This window comes from Stigmatopora argus, chromosome 6 (assembly GCF_051989625.1).
Source record: "Stigmatopora argus isolate UIUO_Sarg chromosome 6, RoL_Sarg_1.0, whole genome shotgun sequence".
Classification (NCBI taxonomy): Eukaryota; Metazoa; Chordata; class Actinopteri; order Syngnathiformes; family Syngnathidae; genus Stigmatopora; species Stigmatopora argus.
In genome coordinates, this window is record NC_135392.1 from 15,316,380 (window position 1) to 15,341,849 (window position 25,470).

At 39.0% G+C, this 25,470-nt stretch overlaps 1 protein-coding gene across 4 annotated transcripts in view; it reads right to left on the reverse strand.

The window, feature by feature from the left end:
* cacna1da (calcium channel, voltage-dependent, L type, alpha 1D subunit, a) overlaps nt 1–25,470 on the reverse strand; it is a 78,818-nt gene that overhangs the window by 49,804 nt on the left and 3,544 nt on the right. For all 4 annotated transcript variants that reach the window (XM_077603873.1, XM_077603874.1, XM_077603872.1 and 1 more), the window contains exons 2-9: nt 23,963–24,434; nt 23,320–23,425; nt 8,391–8,530; nt 4,587–4,759; nt 3,748–3,900; nt 2,807–3,003; nt 1,722–1,825; nt 254–423 (exon numbers count right to left, since the gene is read on the reverse strand). In XM_077603873.1, the coding sequence (XP_077459999.1) occupies nt 254–423; nt 1,722–1,825; nt 2,807–3,003; nt 3,748–3,900; nt 4,587–4,759; nt 8,391–8,530; nt 23,320–23,425; nt 23,963–24,288 (1,369 nt within the window). In that variant the 5' untranslated portion in view covers nt 24,289–24,434. The remainder of the gene's footprint in view (nt 1–253; nt 424–1,721; nt 1,826–2,806; nt 3,004–3,747; nt 3,901–4,586; nt 4,760–8,390; nt 8,531–23,319; nt 23,426–23,962; nt 24,435–25,470) is intronic.

Here is a 25,470-nt window from a genome sequence, read left to right on the forward strand (position 1 = left end):
CATCAAAATCAAATATATAAGGTGAATCATCAGTCTGTGTTTCATGTGTGCCGCTTATATAAAGAGGATTTGGATTAAGTTTTTTTATATTGCGCAAAAACATGCCCCCCCACCCTTCTCAGCTGAACTGAAGCCATACTTGTAATGTATTCCATTTTGAATACACTAAAGGGAAAATATGGGGGGAAAAGACTTCTTGAAGGGCTTTTTGAGCATGCAAACTAAATAGTGATTAATCGTGGAATGTTCTTACGGTTGCGTTTACACTCCTCGTCTGCTTCGTCCTCATTGTCAGGGTCAATATCTTCAGCCTGAGTGATCCAGTCCAGGTAACCCTTCAGGTCCTCCTCCAGTTGCTGCTTCTCTCTCAGCTTCTGGAAGTCTCCACGAGCTTTGGCCTTTTCTCTCTCTTTGGAGAACTCTCTTAGTTAGGCAGAACCACAAGGAGACCAAGGAAACACAACACAAAAAACACAAATGAGCAAAACGGGACCCCCTTAGGGAGGATTTACTCCCACAGTCTACATTGAACACATCATTCACACCACAAAATAATCAAACAAGTCACTTTTTTTTTCCAGTGAATCATTTCCAAAAGCATTTGTTAGTGTAACAGGTAAGCAATTGGATTTTATTGTGTTTTTGGATAATCTATTTCATCCAGTAATCGAAACCTTTCTAAGACTGTCTATTTGTAACCCCTTACCACTGGAGGGAGATCTACACCTTGGAAATAGAATGGGGCACTATATTTGGATCGTTCTACCACTGATGGAGAAAAGCCTGCATGCCTGCGTCCTCATCTTGGAGACTAGGCAATTTAAGTACGGAGATGGGTTTCAGAAAAGCAACATAGGTGTGGAATCGCAATATATAGGTTATATAAAAATGCTGCTTAATTTAAAAGCGTACAAGCTGCTAAAATGAAATGTAGTAAGGCAAGTATCAGTTGGTCATCAAGAGCGACTAACAGGTTTCTAAAGATGTTAACAATATTGTCACGGTGTATGATTGTTTAAACTTGTCTTTGCTGGCTGGTCCCTGCTGAGTAAATCTTACTGTAACACAACCACTACACAGTTGATACTGCTGGGAAAGCAAACTAGGGTTTGAGATCAAGCGAGGACTGAAAGGCGAGGAATACGATTAATTTTTCTCTCTTGAGGGTTGACTAGAGTGGGAGGGGAAGGAAATGATCACTTTGCAGTGGCCAAGAAAAGTATACGAGTGTGTGACGCCACCAAGGGGATAAAAATACACTGCGGATAAAAGTATTAGGACCTATTTTTAAAAAATATGTGAATGGAATAAGTTTAAGTTAACATTTGCATCAATTGGAATCTCATTTGCTACTACCCACGTGATTGATTAAGGAGGTTTTAGAGGTAGAATGTTAAATAATCTTGAAATTTGAGAACCAGAGGAAATAGCTTAATTCTTAGACAACATGGTCATTAAGAAGAGAATTTTTGCCCAAACATACCAAGCAACCCAGAGGACAGCAAACAAGAGTTGCATATTGCAAAGTAAATGCCACTGCACACATTTGCCTCTTACCCACTTAGCACACCTAACACAAGGTTTAGCACAAAAAAGGAGCCGAGTATGATCAGGCTAACAAAATAAATCCAAGGTGTTTCCCATCCTATGGCGTCGTTTACCTGAGGGAACCAGAAGTAGCCCGTCAATAGAGACAAACACAAAAAGGAGAAGGTGCTTACCCGCTCAACACACCCAAAACCAGGTTAAGAACAAAAAAGGAGCCGAAGATCACGAGACTGACAAAGTACACCCATGGAAGCTCAAAGCCCATAGCATCGTTCATCTGGAGAAGTGAGGAGGAAAGAGAGAAAGAGCAAGAAAAAATAACTGTGAAGAGAGTTTTGAATTTTTTTAAAAAGAGGCACAGAAAAAGTCTGAAGCATTACAGTGGTACCTCGACATACGAGTGCCCCGTCATACGAGCAATTTGAGATACGAGTAAAATTTCGGGCAAATATTTATCTTGAGATTCGAGACAAATTTTGTTATACGAGCATACAGTGGACGCGAGAGGCTGCTCATAAGAACATCATGGGCACTGTCTCTCGCCCCACAACTCTCTCGTGTAATGTTTCTGGTCGCAACTCCCTCGTGTAATGTCTCTACGAGCACTGGGCGGAGCGTTGCATTTTTTCCGTGTTTTTCCCCCGTTAGCCCATTAGCTCCCGTTGGCGGAGCGATCGCTAATACGAGACTACTTCTCGTTGGCAAGTGGTCGTGCGGTATCCTATTGTGAGGACATTTGTGTGCATCATTTTCGGAATACTTGAAGGGAATACAAAAGCAAACAACCCTCGATAGGTAGCATCTGAAAGTCAGGGTGGAGGCGGGGCATGTAGAGCTAACCACTAGTTATTTGTTACTTTGATAATAGATGGCAAATTAGAACAAATAAAAATGTTTTTCCAATCCAATATCCTGTTTTGGGTGTTTTTTCAGAGGGTTGGAACGAATTAATTTGTTTTTAGTTCATTTCTATGGGACACATTCATTTGAGTTACGAATAAATCAACATACGAGCTCAGTCCCGGAACGAATTAAGCTCGTATCTCGAGGTACCACTGTACTTTCACACGCTTTGTGTTACATTCTAAGAGGAGTTGTCAAGTGCTCTCAATCATATTTAGCGAGTCAATCACATGAGATGCCTCAGGAAATTATCAGCATCATCATCATCACGATGTCAGATGTGTGATCTGACCCGACGTTCGGGCTGAAGGCGCGTAACAGTCAACTTGGCAGGTTGGCTAAAGCAGCCACTCACCCAGTAGAGCACGTCGGTCCAGCCTTCCATAGTTATGCACTGAAACACAGTGAGCATGGCGAACAGGAAGTTGTCGAAGTTGGTGATGCCGCCGTTGGGGCCTTGCCAGCCTTCCCTGCACTCGGTGCCGTTGATAGGGCATTGCCGCCCGTGCCCTGAGATCGCGCATGGAGCAGCATCATCCTCTGCTGTGATGTCTAGGCAGAAAACACATCAGAGAAAATAGATGTAAAAAGCAACACTGTCTTCTCATAATTAGAGTAAGTACATTTCAAACACTGACACTGTTTTAAGCATTACATTGTATGGTACAAGGGCATATACGATGGAATGGCAAAGTTGAGTGATTGGTTGCCAGTTGTCTCATTCATGCACTACTGAAGAAGTTCTTGCCATTTTACAGCCAAATCATGATGCCTTGGACAATTTATTTTTGATTGCATTTGGCTGTGACAGTTAATTTAGCATAAATAAATAACGTTGGGCCCAATACATAACTTTCTAGAACTATTAATGCTACAAACGCTCTTGTATTATTTATGTATCAATTGTATTTTTACAATTTACAATCTATTATTTAATTGTCACACAGAATTATCATTGCGACAAAGACAACTTTCATAAAACTACCTGTTGTCATAAAAGCATGAGTTTGGGTGTTTATGCGTATGTGGATGTGTTTAGTCAGTAATGCTAAACACCACCTCCATAAAATAAAAATGCTACATTGGATTTATAGTATATATTTTTTTCTGATTCAATCAGATTATTTTGCAAAATCAATCCGATCCCATTTCATGATTAGGTAGATTAGATACAATTGTAAATGATTATAATTGATACTTCAGAGAGAAATCCTCTTTTTTTTTTTAACGTCGAGCTTTGCATGACTACCATTCAGTCAGATAAGCAAGTCGATAAAGTAACTACAATTTGCATACCTGAGCCAGGAAGGTAGCAGGTTGCGTGCATTTTACCAATAAAGAGCTCCAGGCCAATAATAGCATAGATAATTATGACAAACAAAACCAGGAGGGCAATATGAAGAAGAGGGACCATGGCTTTGATGATGGAGTTCAACACCACTTGTAAACCTAAGAAAGAGGTAGAAATTATGTATACAATAATCATGCAGAGATTTAAGAGCACATACTCTGGGTAACATGGATCGTGTCAGGATTCAATAAGGTAACCCTGTTTTATCCTTTGCTGACTCACATTTTCTGCTTTCTTGGCATTGTGTAATATTTCGAGTTATTTTATGTACAGTAATACCTTGAGATACAAATGACTCAAGGTAGGAGTTCTCGATATGATCTTTCTAGATATGAGAACGAAGCGGTGGTTGCAGACAATTCAACACAACTCATGTCACAACAAGCTGCAGTTTGTCAAATGAAATAAATCTTCAAAAACAGTCTTCAGTTGTTTGAGGATACTTCTAGTTAGAGGTTACAGTAACTCTAAACAAAGAAACTTACGTTATCTTAAAAAAACTACTTTCCCTGAGTGTTACTTCATTGTCATTATTTTTAAGAAATATACATATGTTTAAAAAATGGCCCAGTGGAAGACTAGTTTGCACGTCGGCCTCGCACTTCTCACATTGAGAGCTCAATCCCTGTAATGAGCTGGCATGTCCTATACATATAAATAAAAAAAAAATGTTTTTAGCGTCCAAACAATAAAGACACCATCTGGACCCACCCATCACTTTTTATTTGTCACTATAAGGAGTGACAAAAGTATGAAAATTGTTATAACATGCCACTTTACTTACTGGGTACTCCTGAGACCAGCCGTAGGGGACGCAGCACACGGAAGGCTCGGAGGGCTTTTACATCAAACCCACCGGATTTACTACCGTGACCGTGCATTGATGGGTGGATTTCTTCTCCCTCAACTTCTGCCTTTTCATCTTTGGTCAGAATCTCCAAGACAACACTGAATAGTCTACCAGTAAGGACACAAATACCAAATCATAGTACAGTAGTGAAAATGGAAAATATTTATATGCTTATTTTGTGTCAGTTAGCTCAGACAGTATTACCGATTACATGACACAAACAGGTAGTGTCCAAAATTATATCCACCATTATTAAACACTGAATAATATACAGCAATCATCACCCAAACCTTTGAAAAACAAAGCCTTTATGGGTTATTTTTCTAGTGAAAGAAATAAGTTGTATATACACTGTCTTTTTTGTGGCTGTGTCATTCTCTTTCCCCTTTCTTTGCACTTGTAGCCTGCCAATTTCAGACAAAACAGCTTACTCTTGTTAACCCCTCTCACTAAGTTTTGTGAAAAGGACTGTCACTTTTTTTAACAACCACCCACCAGCCATATTGATTTCACCGAGAAACAGTTTGACAATTACTTACCAGTACAACTTCACATATTGTGAATTGGCGTCAGTGCATTGTTAATCAGTTATTGAACTCTATCCCAAAATAGCACATAATTATACGTTTATAGAATGTAAGGCTGTTCTGGTGTTGTTTTTTCAAATAGCAATATTTTATAGTTTCTGTTTTTTTAAAGGTACAAATAAATTCAGCCTAAGATCCAAAATGGAATGCATTGGTGTAAATATACTATCTATGTATACCTACATTGCCAAATAAAAACATGAATATTTTGAAAATAAAAACTAATACATATATGGTAAAATACTGGCAGCTGTGGTTGCCAGAATAGTACTGTTTAAGAAAAAAAATACTAAAATCTCCGGAAGGTTTTATTCGCACATTAACAAAAAACTACCATAAATAGAATTACATTTACAACAAACAACATTAAAGTAAAAGGTTTATGTGTAACCGGTTTAACAGGTCCCTTTCTTATTCTCACAGCTGTAAAATTGGGGTTTCAACTCACGCTTTCACTGTAGCAGTTGAGCATGCTGCCTTTTGAAATCGATTAAGCTATTCAGACACAGAGAATGGGAAACTGACTGTTTTTAAAGGTTACACAATTATAATGTGCCACATGGGAGTTGGATGTGCTTCTATTGTGGTTGTTTACAGGAGTCTTTTTATTTTAACAGGAAACCACAGCTCCCATTAACTACATTAAATTTAAGATGTATTTTTTCCAGTGCACTGTATGTCTATTTGTGCAAGTATGTTTATTTCTCTAAATTCCTTGAAATGAAAGCCATAAGGCTATATTTCTTATGTGAAATATATGTAATCCTGAGAACAAATGCGTCAGACAGGTCGAAAGTCATTTTTAATGGTCAATAGCTGTGTGCAGGTCAGTGATATGATTTAAACGTGATAGTAGTTATGTGAAAACCTAATGCAATGAAATTATAACTATAATTGCTCAAAAGGTATGATGAACACTGTTGTTGTGTGCGCTGTTTACAAAAGATGAGTCTGCATTATCAAACATTTTCACATAAAAATCAAATTCTTTCAGCCTTTCACTGAAACAAGAATAAATTCATTCATTCATCTTCCATACCCTCCATCCTCAAAAGGGTTGCAGGGGTTGCTGGAGCCTAACCCAACTGTCTTCAGGCGAAAGGCAGACTACACCCTAGACTGGTCGCCAGTCAGTCATAGGGCACACAGAGAAACAGACAACCACTCACAATGCCATCAAGCGGGAATCGAACCTAGATTGCCCACACCAAAGTCAGGCGGAAGAACCACTGCATTAGTGGGTGGCCACAAAAAGAAATCATAAACATATACATACAAGTGGAGAACTACTGGTGTAGAATGGAGATGAAAGATGTTCTTTTAAGTTTTGACTGCACCTGTTCCTGTGAGTCACAATGCTAAGATGTTGTTTTGTTACTCACACAACCAAGAAAATCATCCTCCACATATTGATTGGTGAAAGTAGCTAGTCATCCTTCATAGCAATCATCTTCAAAATTGTATTTATTCATATTCAATACTACATCTCCAGTTCATGGTCTCAGCGAATAGGAGGTCGTTCAAAACACTAACACATACAGTAGGCGCATACAGTAATTCCTGCTCACCTATAAGGCTTTGAGAAAAATTGGATTTAATGCACCCTATATTGATTATTTACGGAGACATCAAAAATCCGGGTGGAACGTGTTGTTAGTGCATCGGCCTCACAGTTCTGGAGTCCTGTGTACAAATCCAGGTTGCTCCACGTGTGTGGAGTTTGCATGTTCTCCCCCGGGCCTGTGTAGGCCAGTTTCCTCCCACATTCCAAAAACATGCATGGTAGGCTGATCAGCAGTATTAAAGATCATGGAACAAATTATGCTTATTCCAAAATCTAAGTTGCGAGACCACTTTTTTAACCAATTAATTTCATAGGCAGAGGTATCACTGTACCTGGAAAAACGCATAACTCCAGGAGCGTTACTCCGAAGGGGAAAACTTTTCATTTGCAGATCGGACTTAAAATATGTCTTGCGAGATACCATTCTTAGAACTTTACTGAGACACCTAGTCTATCACTTTCTTACTGCACTGCTGGTGCATTCTTAATTGTAGTCAATATTGTTTTGTCAATATATACATCAGTCTCAAAAATGCAGATGCTTTCTTTTGCTACCATGCTACACGAATGAGTAGAACTGCATTTATTTAAAAAGCAATCAAAATCAATTGAAGACTTGACTTCTTTAAATTAAATAATTCATCTCTGCCAAAATCAGCCAACACTGCGGATATAATTGATTTTCATCTCTCCAAACTGCTATACCTGACTAGGCAGCAATGCAACAACATGAGCTGCCGAACAGAAATGGCTGCATTTTTTTGAGACGTCGGCCCTTTAAAACATGGGGCTTTTGGGCTCCCCATTTAGCACTTTATGACATGTTTGTGTAAGTTCAAGATAGATGCTGATGTCTTCAAATGGTGACACTGAACGCCAGTCGCCTTATTTGCTTATGTCACTGCCCCGAATGAGTGGCAAAGCTTGGCGGCAAAGCGCCTGTCTTCGCATGTGAGTGCACGCCAGATCAACCTTGCATGCCACACAAAGACAAGTGATGTGACCCAGCTACCCAGTGGAGTGTGCATATTAGAGGAGAGGTTCTTATAAGACAAGCGAGGAAAAGCAGATGAAGGGCAAAAGGAAGGAAAGACAAAGATAGCAAAGAGGGTAATGCAAAGGTGTTAGCCATGAAGGCAGTCTGAACGATGGGAAAAATAGATTGGCGCAGAAATGGAAGTGGCTGCTGATAAAACAAAACTGTTGCATGATGGGAGAATGTGAGAGAAAGACAGTAAGTGAGAGGATGGAAGAGATGGGAGGGAGTGTTGGAGGAGAAATTGAGTACAGAGGGATGGTGACTCATTCCAATGGTGGTAAAGCTTTGATTTATTCTCTCTGTCTTTTCTGGGTCATATTGTGTGGGTGTTTGAGGGTCTCTATTAGGGCTAGGCCACTTGGAGCACAAGCTTAAGCAACTTTAACTTTTTGCACCGCCTGCCACATCGTTCACAACTAGGATTGTCAAACTGCAAATCCTGACAGCAAACTCATAAGGCATTTTTGAGTCAACAAATATCACACTTGGTCCAAGAATAATGATTTCAAAACAAAGATAAAAGATTGGAAAAAAAACTGAAGACTTACCCAATGACGACAATGACAAAATCCAGCATGTTCCAACCATTTCTCACGTAGGCATTTTGATGCATCACCAAACCATAAGCGATAATTTTCAGAAAAGTCTCAATTGTGAAAATGATGAGGAAGGCATACTCAACGGTCTCCTGCAGACAAAAACAAGAAATGCAAAAAAATATCAGAGGTACTTAGGTGAGCTTAAAACTTGGATAATGAGATAATACAAAACAAAGCACATCCCTTGTAAGCTCCAAATGGGACCCAAAAAATTTTGAGGGACGGTTGGCAACCGTACTGTGCATGGAAACAGACACACTGATTGGCCTACATCACGGGTGGCCAACTCCGATCCTCGAGAGCCCCTAACCAGTCTGTTTTCCATGTCTCCCTCCACCAACACACCTGAATCAAATAGCTGGGATCGGTATGAAGCTTCTGGAAAGCTTGCGGTTGAGTTGATCATTTGATTCAGGTGTGGTAGAGGAGGGAGATATGGAAAACAGACTGGATAACGGCTCTGGAGGACTGGAGTTGGCCACCCCTGGCCTACATAATGAAAGCTCTCTACCAAAATTTTAAACTTGCAGTTTTACAACATAATAATAAACGTACAGGTTAGTAAATACTTTATGGAATGTGTGTTTATAATATGGCTCTCACTAGGCTAAAATGCATACCTAAAAAAGCGTAGTTTGAAGAATGAAATGCTTATTAACGAGACATAAAGAGCAGCTTACAACATGCAGTACACCCACCCAGTCTCAGACTCAACCAAGATGACCATATGATGAAGATTAACAGTCTACACATGACTTACTATATGACTGACCTAATAAACTATGCTTTCGAGGGTACATAAGACAGCTCCTATACATTAATAAGAAATACTGAGTACTGCAGTGCAGAGTGAATGTTTAGTACCAAGGCTTTGTATGGTGGCATTGCCAGTCACCCTCCACTCTATCAATACACAACAGCTTGGAGCCTAACATTAAAAGGTACTACAAAACCAATGAAAACTGCCTAATGCATCAATTTAAAAGTATTGTTGAATTTTAATATGGATAATCTGAAACCATACCTGCTCATTTACAATGTCCAAAATTCCAAGGCACAGCTTTTGATTATTTAAAAGTTTTTTCTGTTTTGCTTCATCCCAGAGTTGATAGCACATTAAAGTGGACAACCTTTTGGTGCTGCTGTCCCCTTTGTTCTTTGTTGATACATTTCATCCCTTTCAATGTGCAAAAAGCCAGCAATTTCAATGTGTTTCAAACAAGAAGAAGATAATCATCTTATTTCAAAGACGCAATCTGTGCACTCACGCAATGCAATATGCTATTGATGGGCTTAGAATTAGGATCTTTGTCGTGTTATAAATGTATAAATGACTAAAATAATTATCTACATTTATACCTGATGAAAGAATGCATAAACCACATTTCTACTTTTCCTTCCACATCCCCAAAAAATTGATATTCTGGTTGAAAACTCTAAATTGCTCCTAGGTGTTTGTGTGAATGGTTTATGGTCTCCTCGTGCCCTGCAATTAGCTGGTCACCAATTCAGGGTGTCCAACGCCTATTGCCCATAGTTGCCTGCGATAAGCTCCAGCAATCCCCGCAACCATTGTGAAGATGACCGATACAGAAACTGAATGAATGAACAGTCAGTGATGATAGAGCTTCAATAAAAGTTTATTTTCAATATGTGTTTAAGTAGTGTAACATTTTACTGAAATGCATGCCATGTGCAATAAAAGTGTGTTCATGAAGATTTGGCAAAAATATGAATATTTATGAAAATTCCATTTGAATTAAAGCCAATGTCAAGTAGAGACGAGTATTCAAAGGTAACTGTACCATTTCTGAAAAACAATAGTAATCGTGTGTATGAACGGCCATAAAACCAGACGTTATCTCGATGCAATGTGCATGACACTGCACACAAGTTTGTATTGTTATTTGTCACGCAATACACAACACTATTCTGATAGTAAGTGACTGAAAATGTCTCTTTCAAAGCCACAGGGTCAATGTAAACGCTGTGGCAACCAAACACAGTCTCTAATATCTCACATGCGAAGCTAATACAAAATACAAACACACTACAAATACAAAATGCATATAGAAGACATAATAACCTTCTCTGCCTGAAGGAAGAATTTGAATCTGCTTTTATGTCTTTTCTGTGGACTCCACGAAATGCAAGCGCAATGAGTGCTGTAGGGCTCGTTTTCCCAACAGTTTACTGAAGATTATAAGGAGCACTTAAGCAAGAATAAGAGACACGGGCCTCTTGGTAGTGAAGGCAAAAGGTTGAGAAAAGCTTGAGGCTCTTGTGTCCATATTAGAGCTGTGTTGAAGCCACATATTCAACAGTGAAGACAAGGCACTTCATGTTGGAAGGCTTTAGATGGAAAGCAATGCATTGTAATTTGTTTAATTTGTTTATGATGATCCATCTATGTTCTATGGTACTTGCAGCCAACTTTAAACTTGGAGCTGGGTGGACTCCGGACTGGTCGACAACCAATCAAGAGACCCAAGCAAATTTAAAAAAACATTGCACCAATAAATAAAAAATCCACATCTAGAGTATTCATGGAGTACAAGATACACGTATTTAGTAGCCGTAGAAAAAACACATGCATGGCAAAAACACAAATGTCAGACAGAAGGCAGATGTGGTAACAACTATCTCAAAATTGACTCCTCTTTAATGGCGTGGCAGTGTGGTATAAAGATATATCGTATCGTATATAAAACCACTATAGTATTACAACAAACAAGCCTGTATAGCATTTGCGTCAGGTACATTACCATGAATTGAACGTGCTCACTTAAAACACACACTGACAAACTCAAATGAAAAAGACCAGAATTACTTTACAAGAATCAACCCAAAATATCTACCTTTATATATACCGAGATTTTCGTCATTACGACAACTCAGTCTTTGATGACGTAGACGTAGAAAAGTTAAGGACGTGGGAAACCGCTCATTTTAGCCTGTTTTGGGAAAATAATAAAATTAATGGACTATTTTCATTGTTTTTTTTGGTGTGGTGGGTTTCTAAAATTGTTCCCTGTTTGACTATGCCATTTATTTAAATAAATAAAACTATAATTCTTCTTTTTAAGAGGACATTTTACAGCAGACTCCCAGATATGAAAAATATACCAAAGAAATCTTGCCTTAATCCAAACCCGTTTTGAAATAATACAGCAAGATAATTTTTCAAGAGCATTTTTTTTATCAGTCTCACGGTTCATCAGCAACAAATGAGAAAATCAACTTCAACAATCAATCTTCTGATGAACGTTCATGTTGCATCCGCACCCCGTTCTTTGTGGTGGTCGGGTATTGCAGTTTAAACGCATCAAATTTTTATCTAAAGTTTTTATTATTATTGTTGACAAAAAATATTTGACGATAGTCTACCAAATCGTTTGGAAATAAGTTTTGTCTTTTTTACTTGATTCGATACCTGTTGCATAAGCTGATGAGGTTGGATGTGCTGGATATATTTTGAGCTGTGATTTGATATATAACTTGAAGCTATTTACTGTGTGGCTACAGTTGCTCTGAAATGTTTCTTCTGCTAAGCTTGACTGGTTTACCTTCCCTGTTATCTCATCTCATCTTCTGAACCGCTTCATCCTCATTAGGGTCGCGGGGGGTGCTGGACCCTATCCCAGCTGACTCCGGGCCAGAGGCAGGGGACACCCTGAATCGGTGGACAGCCGATCGCAGGGCACAAGGAGACGGACAACCATGCACACTCACACCCATACCTAGGGTCAATTTTGCAGTGTCAAATCAGCCTATCAGGCATGTTTTTGGAATGTGGGAGGAACCCGGAGTACCCGGAGGAAACCCACGCAGACCCAAGGAGAACATGCAAACTCCACACAGGTGGACGTGACCTGGATTTGAACCCAGGACCCCAGAGTTGTGAGGCCAACACGCTAACCACTCGCCCCCTTCCCTGTTATGTCAATCAAAAGACAATTCAAACACCAAGGCAGGATGGGAGACAAAGACTTATCTTTCTTCATATACTGCAGGACTTTTTTTCCAAACGATCAAGTGGTAGTTGATCGTTCTCAACATAATAAACACCTCTCCAATAGACTGCGGTATGCCAATATACTGATACATTCCTGCTTTCTTAATGCCACAGAAACTGCCGCGGTGAACCGTTGTAGCCAGAGGCACAACTCAAACACTTCACAAAGCGCAGCTGACCATATGACAAGCATGCTAATTGGCTGAAGTATGCATTCTGCTTGATACAGTAAACACACATACGACTGAGCCAGCCAGACAGCACTAATGCAGAGCTGTTAGCCACGCAGGGCCGCAGGGCCAGTGAGACACCGTGAAGGTGCTGTCAGATCACTCGGATAAACCCGTGATCACCTCTTTGGGAACACTAACATTGGGTAGCAAAAGGGTCTGATACTAAATGTGATCCAATGGCCCAGGGCCAGTACAGCACAGTGTGTCTGGCTATCGCCTACCTTGCTTCAGAAGTTAGCCTGACCAGGCCGATACAAATTTTAAAGTTGCATAACATTTTTGAGCGCTGAAGAAAAAGCATTTTTGGAGGAAAAGTAGAGGTACAATGGTACCTCTACTTATAAATGTCTGAAATATTCAGCTTACGAAAAGACTCAACAAGAAAATTTTGTCTCAGGATATGAAAGAAATTCCAAGTTACAAAACGCAAAAGTTGAAAAATTCTAACATTCTCTTGGAGCAACCTGTAATTTATTTTGAAGTTGTCCTGATAGTTACTCTCTCAATACTCCGCTGGGTTCCCATTGGCTAGAAGAGAAGAAGCGTCTCCATGATGGTGGAAGTTTGTGCACTATAGGCAGTCGCTGGCCTGAGCATGTGTCCTCACTGTGTGGTGTTTGCATGCTCTCCCCGGGTTTGCGTGGGTTTTCCCAAGGTACTCTGGTTTCCTCCCACATCCCAAAAACATGCAGGGTAGGCTGGTTGAACACTCTAAATAGCCCCTAGGTATGAGTATGAGCGTGAATGGTTGCCCGTCTCCTTGTGGCCTGTAATTGGCTGACCACCGATTCAGCCTGGTGCCCGTAGTTATCTGGGATAGTCTCCAGCACCCCCTGCAACTCTTGTGAGGATAAGCAGTCTGGAACTTGAATGGATTGTTCCGTGTGCGGTCGATTACAAGTTCTCCAACGAAAAACAATAAAAGTCCGGGAAATTTTGAGCTTTTCTTTAGCCTAATAATTACTAGGGCATTAAGTATGACTAAATAGTAATTCACAGTTTGTATTTAGGGAATTTGAGCAACGATTTAAATGGTAATTCTGACTTACCTTTCGGGCGACCAAAAGATCGGCGACCAAAAGACCGGTGACCAATCGACCGTGTACCGGATGTTCAATGGTCTAAAGATTATTCAAATAAGCATGTCAATATAATACATTTTAGATTTGCCCTAAAAATTGCATGATAAAACTTTCCCTTCAAGGTTATTATACTTACAGAATCTGATACAGGCCCTTGCCTTGAGCGAACATGCAGTGGGGAAACAGATAAAGTAATGATGACATTTTGAATCTAATGCTACACACTGTGAGGAGAAATGGATTCTGTGGAGCTCCCAATAACATTCTACCGCTCCATATTACTTCCTCATAATCTCTACATCTCCCCAACTACTGTGAATAAGGATCAGTCAATGGCGCAAAAGCCATGGATAGATAGTTCATGTTAGACAGTATCTTCGTGTGAATATAGTAGGTTCACTTAGAATAAACTGCTTATTGGAATGCTATTTTGAAATTGGACATCATTTTTAGTAAATTACTTTGTGTTTGTCGCAGTAGTGAATACGGGCTTCTTCATAATATAGTAGTGTGGGAGCCTGTGGACACTAGTTATTTGTAAAATTTGCAATGGGAGAAAGTGTCCTTTAAAGACGTTTATGGGGTGACTTGCATGTTTTATGCTGCACTAAATTGTGTTTTGTGTGGGCAAGTCATTCTGTTTTTAGAGAAGATCTAGAGTAAATGAGAATTTAATATCAGTCTTCCATATTGCATTCCACTTTCATTGGAAGCTAAATTTGGCATTGACCCAACAGATTGAGCACATGGTGCTGTGATTCAAGCTAAAAAAAGTAATACTGGGAATTTGAAGTACACAAGAGCATACATAACCTGAAGAAAATCTTGCCAAAGTTGATCAGTGAAAATATATAGCAACAGCAGATGGCTTGACTTATTTTGCTCCGGATACAAAAAAAGGATCACATTTTGTTTTTTCACATCGTCCAATCTCGATTCCATTAGTTTAAACTTCTATTTGGTAGTTTGAAAGAATTTTATGAGAAAACATTACAAACTAGCCACCTAAAATTTAAGTCAGATTTGTGCTTATTCCAGAGACATTCATTAGGATATTTTATTTATGGATATTAATCATTCCATTTTATTAAAACCAGAGAATTTATGATTTTGTCTGATATGACTTCAGACAATGAGACAAAATTAAATGTATGTCAGGGTTAGGGTGTTTAAGTTAAGGCAGAAGCATAATTAAATTATTGTGGCATTTAAAAGTTTGTGTATACCAAGATTTCCCTACATTTTTTCATGACACTTTATGCCCAACCCATCTCATGCTACTGTAAAATATAGCAAAGGTAATCATGTGTTTTAATATCCACATACTACTATCTATTTACCACTGTGTATAGTTATACCCATATGCCTGTCAGTATAAGGGTCCTTGTGCTACGTGTACTCATGCGTGCGTGTGTGCATGCGTATGTGTATAAGTGTGAGCTGTGCGAGCTGTGGGGGCGGGCAGGAGTCTGCCAAAGACAGTTTTGAGAGCAGGTCAACTCAAATGTACCCACACTATCAAGTGATCCTTTTCCAAATACAAGGAAACAATAAACACAAACTTATTCTAATATGCTTCAGTGATATCATAAACTAAGCAATGTCATCATGGCAAAAGCTTCCAAAGACAAGAAAATAGCAAGCTTGCAATTTGCTCATTGATACGCCGAAGGATGTGTGACTAGTGCTCATATTTTGTTATCTTCAGTGGGTGATGATGCCCACACTGGTGAGAAGATATTCCTTGATTCTTTATAGAACTAGCTGTTCAGCAACAGAGGAAAAAAATGGCTTGGGTGGGAATGATGATGATGATGATGATCGTGGCACTATTGATCGTGTGGTGTACCCTGCTCAACACATTGCGAGTTGAATATCTCAACATAATTAGCCACCTTTTGCATTTTCTCACCAAACAGATGCCGGAGCCGGCTTAGAATTTGAGCGCGACCGTCCAACCAAAAGCCCCATTTCTGGCCACTTTTGATATTTACTACGGAAACATGGCTGATTAGCTCCGACCGGCAGTGAGTTCCTTATTCGTGTGCCTTTGCTTGTTACTGCATTGTTTTTCTGAGTGGGCGCAGCATAATTTTAAGTTGTTTGTTTATTTGTGTGTGTAATATGTTTACTCAGATGCCACCAGCAATTCCATCCCATTGGAAAACGTTTTTGTATATCTTATTCATTTTGATGGCTTAGAAAATAATTTTCTTCTCTTTTTGTCTCTTTTTTGCATACATATATAGATTTATATGCAGATTTTGAATAAAGAATAAATAAGATTTTTGAATAAAGTTATCCAATCCAATCCAATTTTATACAAACATATATGAATACTACATACTTTTATCATTTCTAAAGGGTTTCGGAGGTAGTATTAAAGATTGTGGAACGGATTATGCTAATTTGATGTACAAAATGCTTCTAATTTACTTTTAAGTTACGAAACCACTTTTGAAACGAAATACTTTGCCACTGCATATTATACAATGTTAATATACATCTTATATGTAATTAATACATTTTATATGCTTCTAATTACAAAAAATCCAAGTTACGAAACCACTTCCGAAACGAAATTATTTCGTAAGTAGAGGTGCCACTGTATCTTATATTTTGTTAATACACACCTTATGTGTAAATAAAACGTTTTAAGACAGATTTCCAGGAATTCATCATTTGTATTTCAAATACTGTTTTTGCTTTGGGATTAATTGTTGTTTGAAAGATATTAGTAGAATAGATCCCTAAATATTCCACTTGCGAGACAGTCATCTACTTCACAGTCCAGAATTATTATTATTAAAAAATTAAACATGTTGAAATATTCTTACTGCAGAATCTTCTAACCTAAAGGGAGCGAATACTTTCAGGCATCTGTCGTTCCCTTTTAACGAGGCCTGTATGATGTAGTCTTAATGCATATTACCATAGCTGTACTGGCACTCAGCATCCACACAAAAGCTGTACAGCTTCAACTAAGTTTGCATTCAGTCTTGCTATTGCTCTCCTTCTTCTGCCCATCTCTCATATGCACACAAACACACACACATACATACACACACACCCAACTCACAGAGGCATAAACATTCAAGATAACTACTGGGGACAGGGTTAGTGTGAGCTACAAATGAGCAGCTGCATTAAGTGACTAAACACAGAGTTGAAGCATCTCTATGGGAGACTGCAGACATTGATCCTCACACCATCCATTATGCAACCAACCCCTCTATTCGTCAGCAGACACAAGCACGCATGCATGTTTGGGTAAGATGACACCCCACAAACACAACACCTCTCATGTAGGAAAACGTTTGGATGCAATGAGAAGGAGAGTTATAGTATGTTTGGAAGGTAAAACATCAACAATCAAAGGCTATCACATAATGAAAAGTTATTTTTGTCCTATTTACTATTAAATGTAATATACACACACACCTAAAACTGTGCAAATATATGTTTTTTTTTCTTGCCAATTAAGTCTGGATTTCTGTTATGCTGCTAAAGCAAAAATGAACATACGTAAACCTCACAGAATAATGATATACAGCGGGTTATCAAAACCATAACTCCCATTTACAGGGAAACAACATTCTACTTGTGTCTTAACTTTAAAAGGTATAGCCAAAAATATTTGTAAAAACTTCATTGTAGTGTGACTCTCATTATTTGTGACATGAGGAATGATGATGTAGAACAGGGGTAGGGAACCTATGGCTCGGGAGCCACATGTGGCTCTTTTGATGGGTGCATCTGGCTCTTTGCTAACCTGTGAGCTAAAATATGGAAATCGCTGTTGACAGAACTGAGATATTACATTTAGAACTGCTTCAATCTTCATTTTTTGCAGTAGACTCCTCTGGAATGCACCCTCTGATTAGCAACAGCATAAGAATCTTTTTAAAAATATTCATTTTTTTCCACTTTAAAAGTGGTGAAATTCCCCCAAAAAATGAAAAGGCACTCGTTTACATGTATGTATTTTGACTTTTAAATTCGTAGTATGGCTCACAAGGAATAACATTTGAAAATATGAATTGTTTGTGGCTCTCTTCGTCAAAAAGGTTCCCGACCCCTGATGTAGAAGATGGCTCTCGGTGGTTAAACTTTTGACTTTATTGTAAATTGTCATTTTTTACTGCGCCTCCTCCCCGTCTGTAATTTTTCTTTTATTTAGTTGTTTAGAATTCAATCAATGTTTTAATATTAAATTTATGTAATTAGTGTTTCAAATGCCTTTCATACTCAACACAGCCAACAACAAAAAAATACCGTATTTTCCTCACTATAATGCGCACCTTCAGTGGCCTATCTTAAAATTTGTTTAATATATAAGGCACACCGGATTATAAAATGCAGTAGCAGTAGTGGTCCTGATAGCAGTAAAATATATTTATATATATTTGTCCGGTCCACGATGAACATTCAACAAGGTCGAACACAAGTAAGCACACCAAGACGGATGAGTGAGATTTTGACGCTACTGCAGAAGGGGAGCACGGAGAGAAAACAGACAGAGAGTTACTCTGCGTAAGACTCCGGTCAATCTTCGACTGTTTCCGCTCTCCAATCTCCGGCTCCCCTTTGTGCATGAACAGTTTTATTAGGACAAGATTGCGTGACATACAAAGTCTCTATGACAAAGATGCAGGGCTGTGACACGGATGAAGGCTGTGACACGGATTGAAGGCTGTGACACGGATTGAAGGCTATGACACGTATTGAAACATTCTTTTTGTTTACGCAAGATTATTTCACAATATTTCTCTCCCCCATTTTCAAAAATTTGTGAAAAAGCTCCATGGATACACACGGGCAGCGCTGAAAAGCCACATGCGGCTCCAGAAGCTATGGTTGCCGTCACCGGAACTAGAAGGACCTGAGCTAAAGGGAATTACATACAACAATTAACCAATATTGATCCATATATAGGGCGTATCAGATTATAAGGCCCACTGTGGAAAATACAATATATCACCCTCAAATATGTTCAGAAAGTCTTCAGGCATTCACAATGGGCCAAAATTGAAAGGGAAATTGGAATCTATATATAGCAACCTTCATAAATGCAAATCAACATTGCACGTCTTCTCTTCACACTTTGATGTCTGCAGAATGTTATCCATGTAAGCGTGTCATTAACTAAAAAAGTTCCTGTAACAGTGACTTTTGAGTTCATCAAATAAAAGCCTTTGTTTGGCATACAAACAGTCTGCAGTTGTAGAAAGGATGAAAAGTGGCACGGAATATGAGTGGAAAAAAATCCTGTAAAAAAGTCCACTACTTTATTGTTAACAAACAATCAAAATGCCATGGATGGGCTAACAAAATTATCATTAAGACTGCAACCCAGATTGAGCAGTAGAATGTCCATTGATTTATCATCTCATGCATAAACTGCTGATTTTTTAATGACATTCTGATAATAGATATAATGAAGAGAGCTATTTTTTTGTTAGGAAACATTATAAAAATATCTGTTGGCATTCTTCAGGCACAGGAATTTATAAAGTGAACAACCATTTCAATAACCATTAAATATTTGAGACACTATTGAGTGCACTAAATTCAACAAACTTCAACAATACAGTTGCAGATTAATGAACTGTACTTCAGATTGTTAAATGTAGTATAAAATTTGCCATTTGTATTTTTGTGTCTTAATGAACTGTACCCTTGCAACTCATTTCTCCGTATTCATCTTGAAAAGTGACTCATTAAATTTAACATTGATAGTGTATGAATGCATTAACGACCCACCCCCCAGGGATTGGAATACATACCAAAATGGAAACAGTTCTGTACTGGCTTTATCATCAACAGCATGCTGGCATGCACGAGGACATTTCCATCCCTCCATACTTTTGTCCTTTTGTCCCCAGTAAAATAAATAGCTCTGCAGCATCCGAGTTATGCAATAACAGTGATACGGGCAAACACCACATAAGACCACCAGATGCAACGCGCTGGCTGTATGCCGCGGCTTTCCAAAGGATGAGGCGCATGAATCACATTCGGCAAGAAAAGGTCATTGTTTGTCTCAGCTACCTTCGTCAGGATGTGCCCGCGGTGTTGAGTCTCACGTAGCTAAAGCACATGTAACCTTAAAGCAAGGGCGGGAGAACTAAAGACTATTTCCTGTCCCCTTGAGCAGGTAATTATGTAGGAGACACAGTTGCTTAATTTGTGTGTATGTTTTTATTACTGCACAGCAGTTAAATTGACTAAGTAGATGCAGCAAAGACGCAGAGAGGAATTAAAGAACGTTGTTGTTTTCATGCATAAGCATTGCCTCGCATTCCTTATGTACTGTTACTCCAGCGTGCCTACTGATGGTCGTGGGACCCCCCATCCTTGGCCCTGTGTTCTGCCAGAGGAGGAAGCTACCATCTATTTTTAAATAGCTGCTACATTAAACCAGGTCGTGCTAACAAGACTGACAGACTTTGCAATAATACATAGCGGCAGCTCTGCAGTAGCTCCATATTACTTCACAGTACGCAGTAAAGTGCATGCATTTAAAGATCAAACAAGTATTAATTAATTTCAGCACATTGTTACAAAACTGTATCTCACATAAAGCAAAATAAAAAGTAAACATAGCCCTCGCCTTTCAACTCACATTTTTATGTCAGATTTTTATGTTTAAGTCTTTAACTTTTAAAAAAATACATTGCTGTCAATTTGGTCTATGTGCAATTCAATTGATTTGTTTCTATATTCAAGATGTCAAATAAAAAGGATTTCATTTTCAATTTATTTATAGACTGGAGAGTGGTTGTGTTCCTATTTTGAAACCATTATAAAGGGGAGTTAGAGGACACTTGCCACTGTATAAAGTGCCTCCAAATAACCATTAATGAATTTCTGTAGGCTTTCTCTAACATTTTTGTTTCAGCATGAGCCTGAAGTTCTTTAGATAAAACTTTAATTATTTTTCCCAAACGGTTTATAATTTCTTGCTCCTTGTCTAGTCTTGTGTTTAGACTAGCCAAGTTTTATTTTGGGTTCGCATACATCTCATGTCAGTTTCTGAACTGCATTATCCTCACTACAGTCACAGCTGACTTCGGGCCAGAGGCGGTGCCAGCCAATCACAGGGCTACACCATATTTTGTGTCAAAACGCCATGCCTCAGCCTGTCATGTAATGTGAACCTGGCTTCCCTCGCTTACAGGCCTCCCTCCTGCTTCCTTTAAGTTTTGTGGCATGCATTAGTCCACCTGCGAGGCCTCAAAGCAGAACATCTAACTTAACCGCTGCGGCACCTGCTCTCAATGTTCAGCCTCTGCCGCATTATCCCTTGTTTATTATGCGCATCAGTGTTGACACTGCAGAATTAAAATGAAGTCCTGTGCAAGCACTGTAATGGTGCTGAAATGGGCAAGTTGAAACATGAAGTGTTTAAAAAGATGAAATAGAAAAACACGAATAACAAAAGCAGTGGAAAATTGCAAGTGGTAAGGATTTGCAAAGGAAAGCAAAACGTATGTCTCTATTTGTGCAAAATAAACAAAATAATTATCCCCATCAAACTAACTTATTATTCCATTTTGTATCACTGACTACTAGCCAATTTGCCATTGAGTTTAATTACACTCAAAATAGCCATTATGGAATGCTCACAGACTGCGTAAGTAATTTGAACATAACAGTCTATGTGTACATGCAAGGTAAATGGGCTATTACTTGTATAACGCTTTTCCAACTTAAAAGCCACTCAGAGCGCTTTGACAATATCTCCTCATTTACCTACTGGTGAAACAACGTGTTTTGCTGCTTTTCCTTTCTTAATGATTTGATTTGGTGATTCTTAATGATCCCATTTACTTTGATTTGCTGTGTACTTTGTGCTTTTGCTTTGTTGTTCTGTCTAATCATCCTCTTGCTACTGTCATAATGAAATTTCCCAAATACGGGATGAATAAAGTTGTCCAATCCAATCAAAAACAATGTAAAGTTTGCTCAAGGATACTTCGATACTCTCCACTAAGAGAAAATGATCAACCCCACGACCTTTTGGTTTGGAGATGACTACTCTTTCACTTAGCAATGCTGCCACATACACACAGTATCCCTACAGCATAATGCTAAGGATGTAATTAGGTAAAGTTCGTAAAAATCAAACTATTTTATTATGGTTGCATGTTTTCATGTACTATCTGTCATTGAAGGTTAAGATGGTGCTTGCTTTAAGTGTCTTATCTCGTCCTCACACATTGTAGTCTTGTCTTCGGGTGCATGTTTATCAGTATGACATTGGTGTCAGCTGACATTCAGGCCTATCAGCTAAGATGATGTACACAAGATGGTGTGTGTGACGCTAAATACTGACAATCCAGAAGCTGCTCATTCACTGCAATTAATTATTGTCATGTGATTTTCAGTAATTGTAATAATGGTAGGTATTGGCTGGTGGAAACGGCTACATTTACCCCTTGTACGACTCGTACGGTGTTTGTAAGGTTTTGGGGGGGTTTGTAAGGGGAATCATAATCATTTATAAGGGCAGTTATCGGCAGAGGTTGACAGGTATGAGTACAGTAGTACGTCTACTTACGAATGCTTCTACATTATGTAATTTTCACGTTACAAAAAACGTTGATTTCCAAATTGCTGTTCCAAGATACACGTATGTAAAGCTGTCCAACTTACGAAAGTTCAACCGAAGAACAAGTGCTTTACTTTGATATTGCAGCACTTACAACAGATGATCTCGAAGTGCCTGCCAAAGCTACCACGCAAGACAAGCTCGCTTACCACTCAGCTCACTCAGCAACATCCACACAGAATAGCCTCAAGCACACCTAGTTATCTTATTTTATCATTTTAAATTGTCCTGCTGTAGTAGCTTTCCTATCATCTATCTTCCAACACTTTGCTGGCCTCCCATTCAATATCAGATCAGTATACATTTTGCTCATTTTTTTAAGAAGAAACAAAAATGTTTCAGTGTACATTTCATTCATTCATCTTCTGTACCGCCCATTCTCCTAAGGGTCGCGGGGGTTTATCCCAGCTGACTTTGGGTCGCCAGTCAGCCGTAGGGGACACACAAAGACAGTATAGTACAATATGATGTAAATCAAACAGAATTATGAAGCACCAATCTTCTACCCCATGTGAGCTGTTACAAGGTGGTTAAGCTATAAGAAGTGACATCAGCAGCCCGCCAAAGTGTGAGTCACATGGCAGGTAGGTTGACCCCCCTGTGTGAGACAAACACTTGTGTGTGGGAGTATGTGTATGTGAAGAGCATTCGCACACTTCTCCAAAGGTAAGCGTAGTGTGACAAAGTGCCATCGGTGGAGCTGAGTAAGCAGCTGTAAGCTAAACCAGGCTGGGTAAACTGTTCTCTTTCTCACGCTTCAGCATTTGAAACTCCTGCATCACAAAGTATCTAATAATATGGTAGATGACAAGAGGAATTAGAAGGCAAACACTCTCCTAAATTAAAAATTACAACAACATCTTAGCATTGTTTGACTGCATGCACAGTTAAATGTGTTATTATAATATCACATTAATACATTTAAGGTACTCACCAGGTCATGGTTTGTGGAGTTGGAATCATCTTCTGGAAAAGGTACATAGACAGCTAAGGCCATACAGTTGGCAAATATAGCAATTAGTATAAAGATATCAAATGGCCTGGTGAAAAAAAATTAAGGAAACTGAACATGTTGGCACAAAGTTTTCAGAAACAGAATACAAAATTATCCAAAATGCAACATTTTCTTATATCAGTTTTAACTGACTGTCACAAAATCATTTGCTTGCTAAAAATGTTCTTCTTTTTGAAAAAAATTAAGTGCGCACAAAAAATATTGACTGTAAATTAAAATCAGTTCATATATACTTTATATATTACCAACAATCTTTGGCTTCACTATAACCAACTCCAACTGCGAACCACAACAGGATTTTTATATTGAAAAATGTCTTTGACGTGATTAAATTAAAAACCCCAGTAGAAACAAAATATCAGGCATTAGGTTGAAGATGTATTAATTCTATCCACAAAATCCGTACGTTTATCTACATTGGAAAGGAAAAATATGAGATATAGCTCATATGAAGGCAACTTCAATGCAATTATGTAGTTGTTCCTGATATTATGACGGTGATTGTTTATTTTCTAAAATGTCAAACATGCATCCAGTGGAATATTTATGCAGAAAAGGATACTTCCACTCCACCAGACTGATGCAGGCCCTGCGTATGGGATTGTTGAGGTTGAGGCAAAAGAGAGCCCTCGGCGGCCTGCTGTTGGCATTACTGCCCTGTTTCTTGCTCTTTGCATACTGCTGCCGTTTCTTCTGTGCCAACGCACCCACCGGGATGGTTGAGGAGGCAGGTGGAGCAGCTGACACCGCTGGCGCCACTTGCGCCACTTGCGCAGGTGCCGAAGCTGGGGCTGGGGTCGGAGTAGGTGCCGGAGCAGGGGTCGGGGCAGGTGTCGAGGTTGGAGGGGCTTCCGGGGCTGGGTCTGGGGTAGGCCCGTTGGCGCTCATGGTGTAGGTGTGGCTCTGTGAGGGGCATCCAGTGGCATGGATCTGCCAGTATGGGCAGGGACACTAGTTGGGGGTAGAATGGTCTGACCAATTAGCTGGCAAGTCACCAGGGGCAGCGACTCTGGTGCTGCTGGCATAGTTTGCCTCTGTAAGACAAAAGGGAAACGATTAGCCTGTTTTCTAATGAGTTACAGTTCATGTTGGTTGATATATTTTTGTGCTATGCCAGACTTGTGAGTACCGTATTTTCAGCACTATAGGGTGCACCTTCAATAGATGGCCTATTATAAAACAGTTTCCATATATAGGGCGCACCGCATTATAAGGAGCAGTAGACACAGTAAAAGTAGTGGTTGGAGGGTTACAATATGCATCCACTAGATAATAACCAATATTAATCTATATATAAAATGTAGCTGAACATTCTCTCTGCAAAACAAACAAATTCAGGCAATCCTTCCTCATTGGCAAATTGGCAATTAATTCAAATGATCAGGTCCAAGAAATGTTTAATCCTTTTTTCCTCAGTTATTTTTTTTCTTTTCCCTTGGGATACATCAGATCACTCCCATTGCACAGTCGCCATTTTCTTTACAACAGGCACCTGCCTAGCATCCAGCCCTACTAATAGAAGCGTGTGTCACAGGCCTTGACACAAATCTTTGTTGACAGAGATTAAGTTTGATATTTATTCTACACATGCTTACAGCATTGGAAAACTTTAGAATGTTTGTGTCATGTTTGTCCTCATACAGAAACCATATTACCGATACTAATATTAAAAAACATATTTCTCACAGCCATTTGGAAACATTTTAGAAAAAGCTCCAGGGAGCCACTAGGGCAGTGCTAAAGAACCACATGTGGCTTTAGAACCTATGGCAAATTTTAACATCGCCCTCCCAGTCAGAATATTCTGGCTTCAAATCTGGTTTTAGGCGCTTTGTTGTCAGAAATGCATGTTGTTCTGACACAGTATGTTGGCATTGTCCCACATACCAAAAGCATGCATGACAAATCCACAACAAATGTTTTCAACTTTTTGGAGTGGTACCTTGGTTCTCGACTGCAATCTGTTCCGGCTGTTCAAGAAGTGATTTGTTCTAAATTTGAATTTGTTTTTAATGCATTTTTTGTTTTTCCTGAAAATAAACTGCATTGTATAAAAACATGTATAGTTTA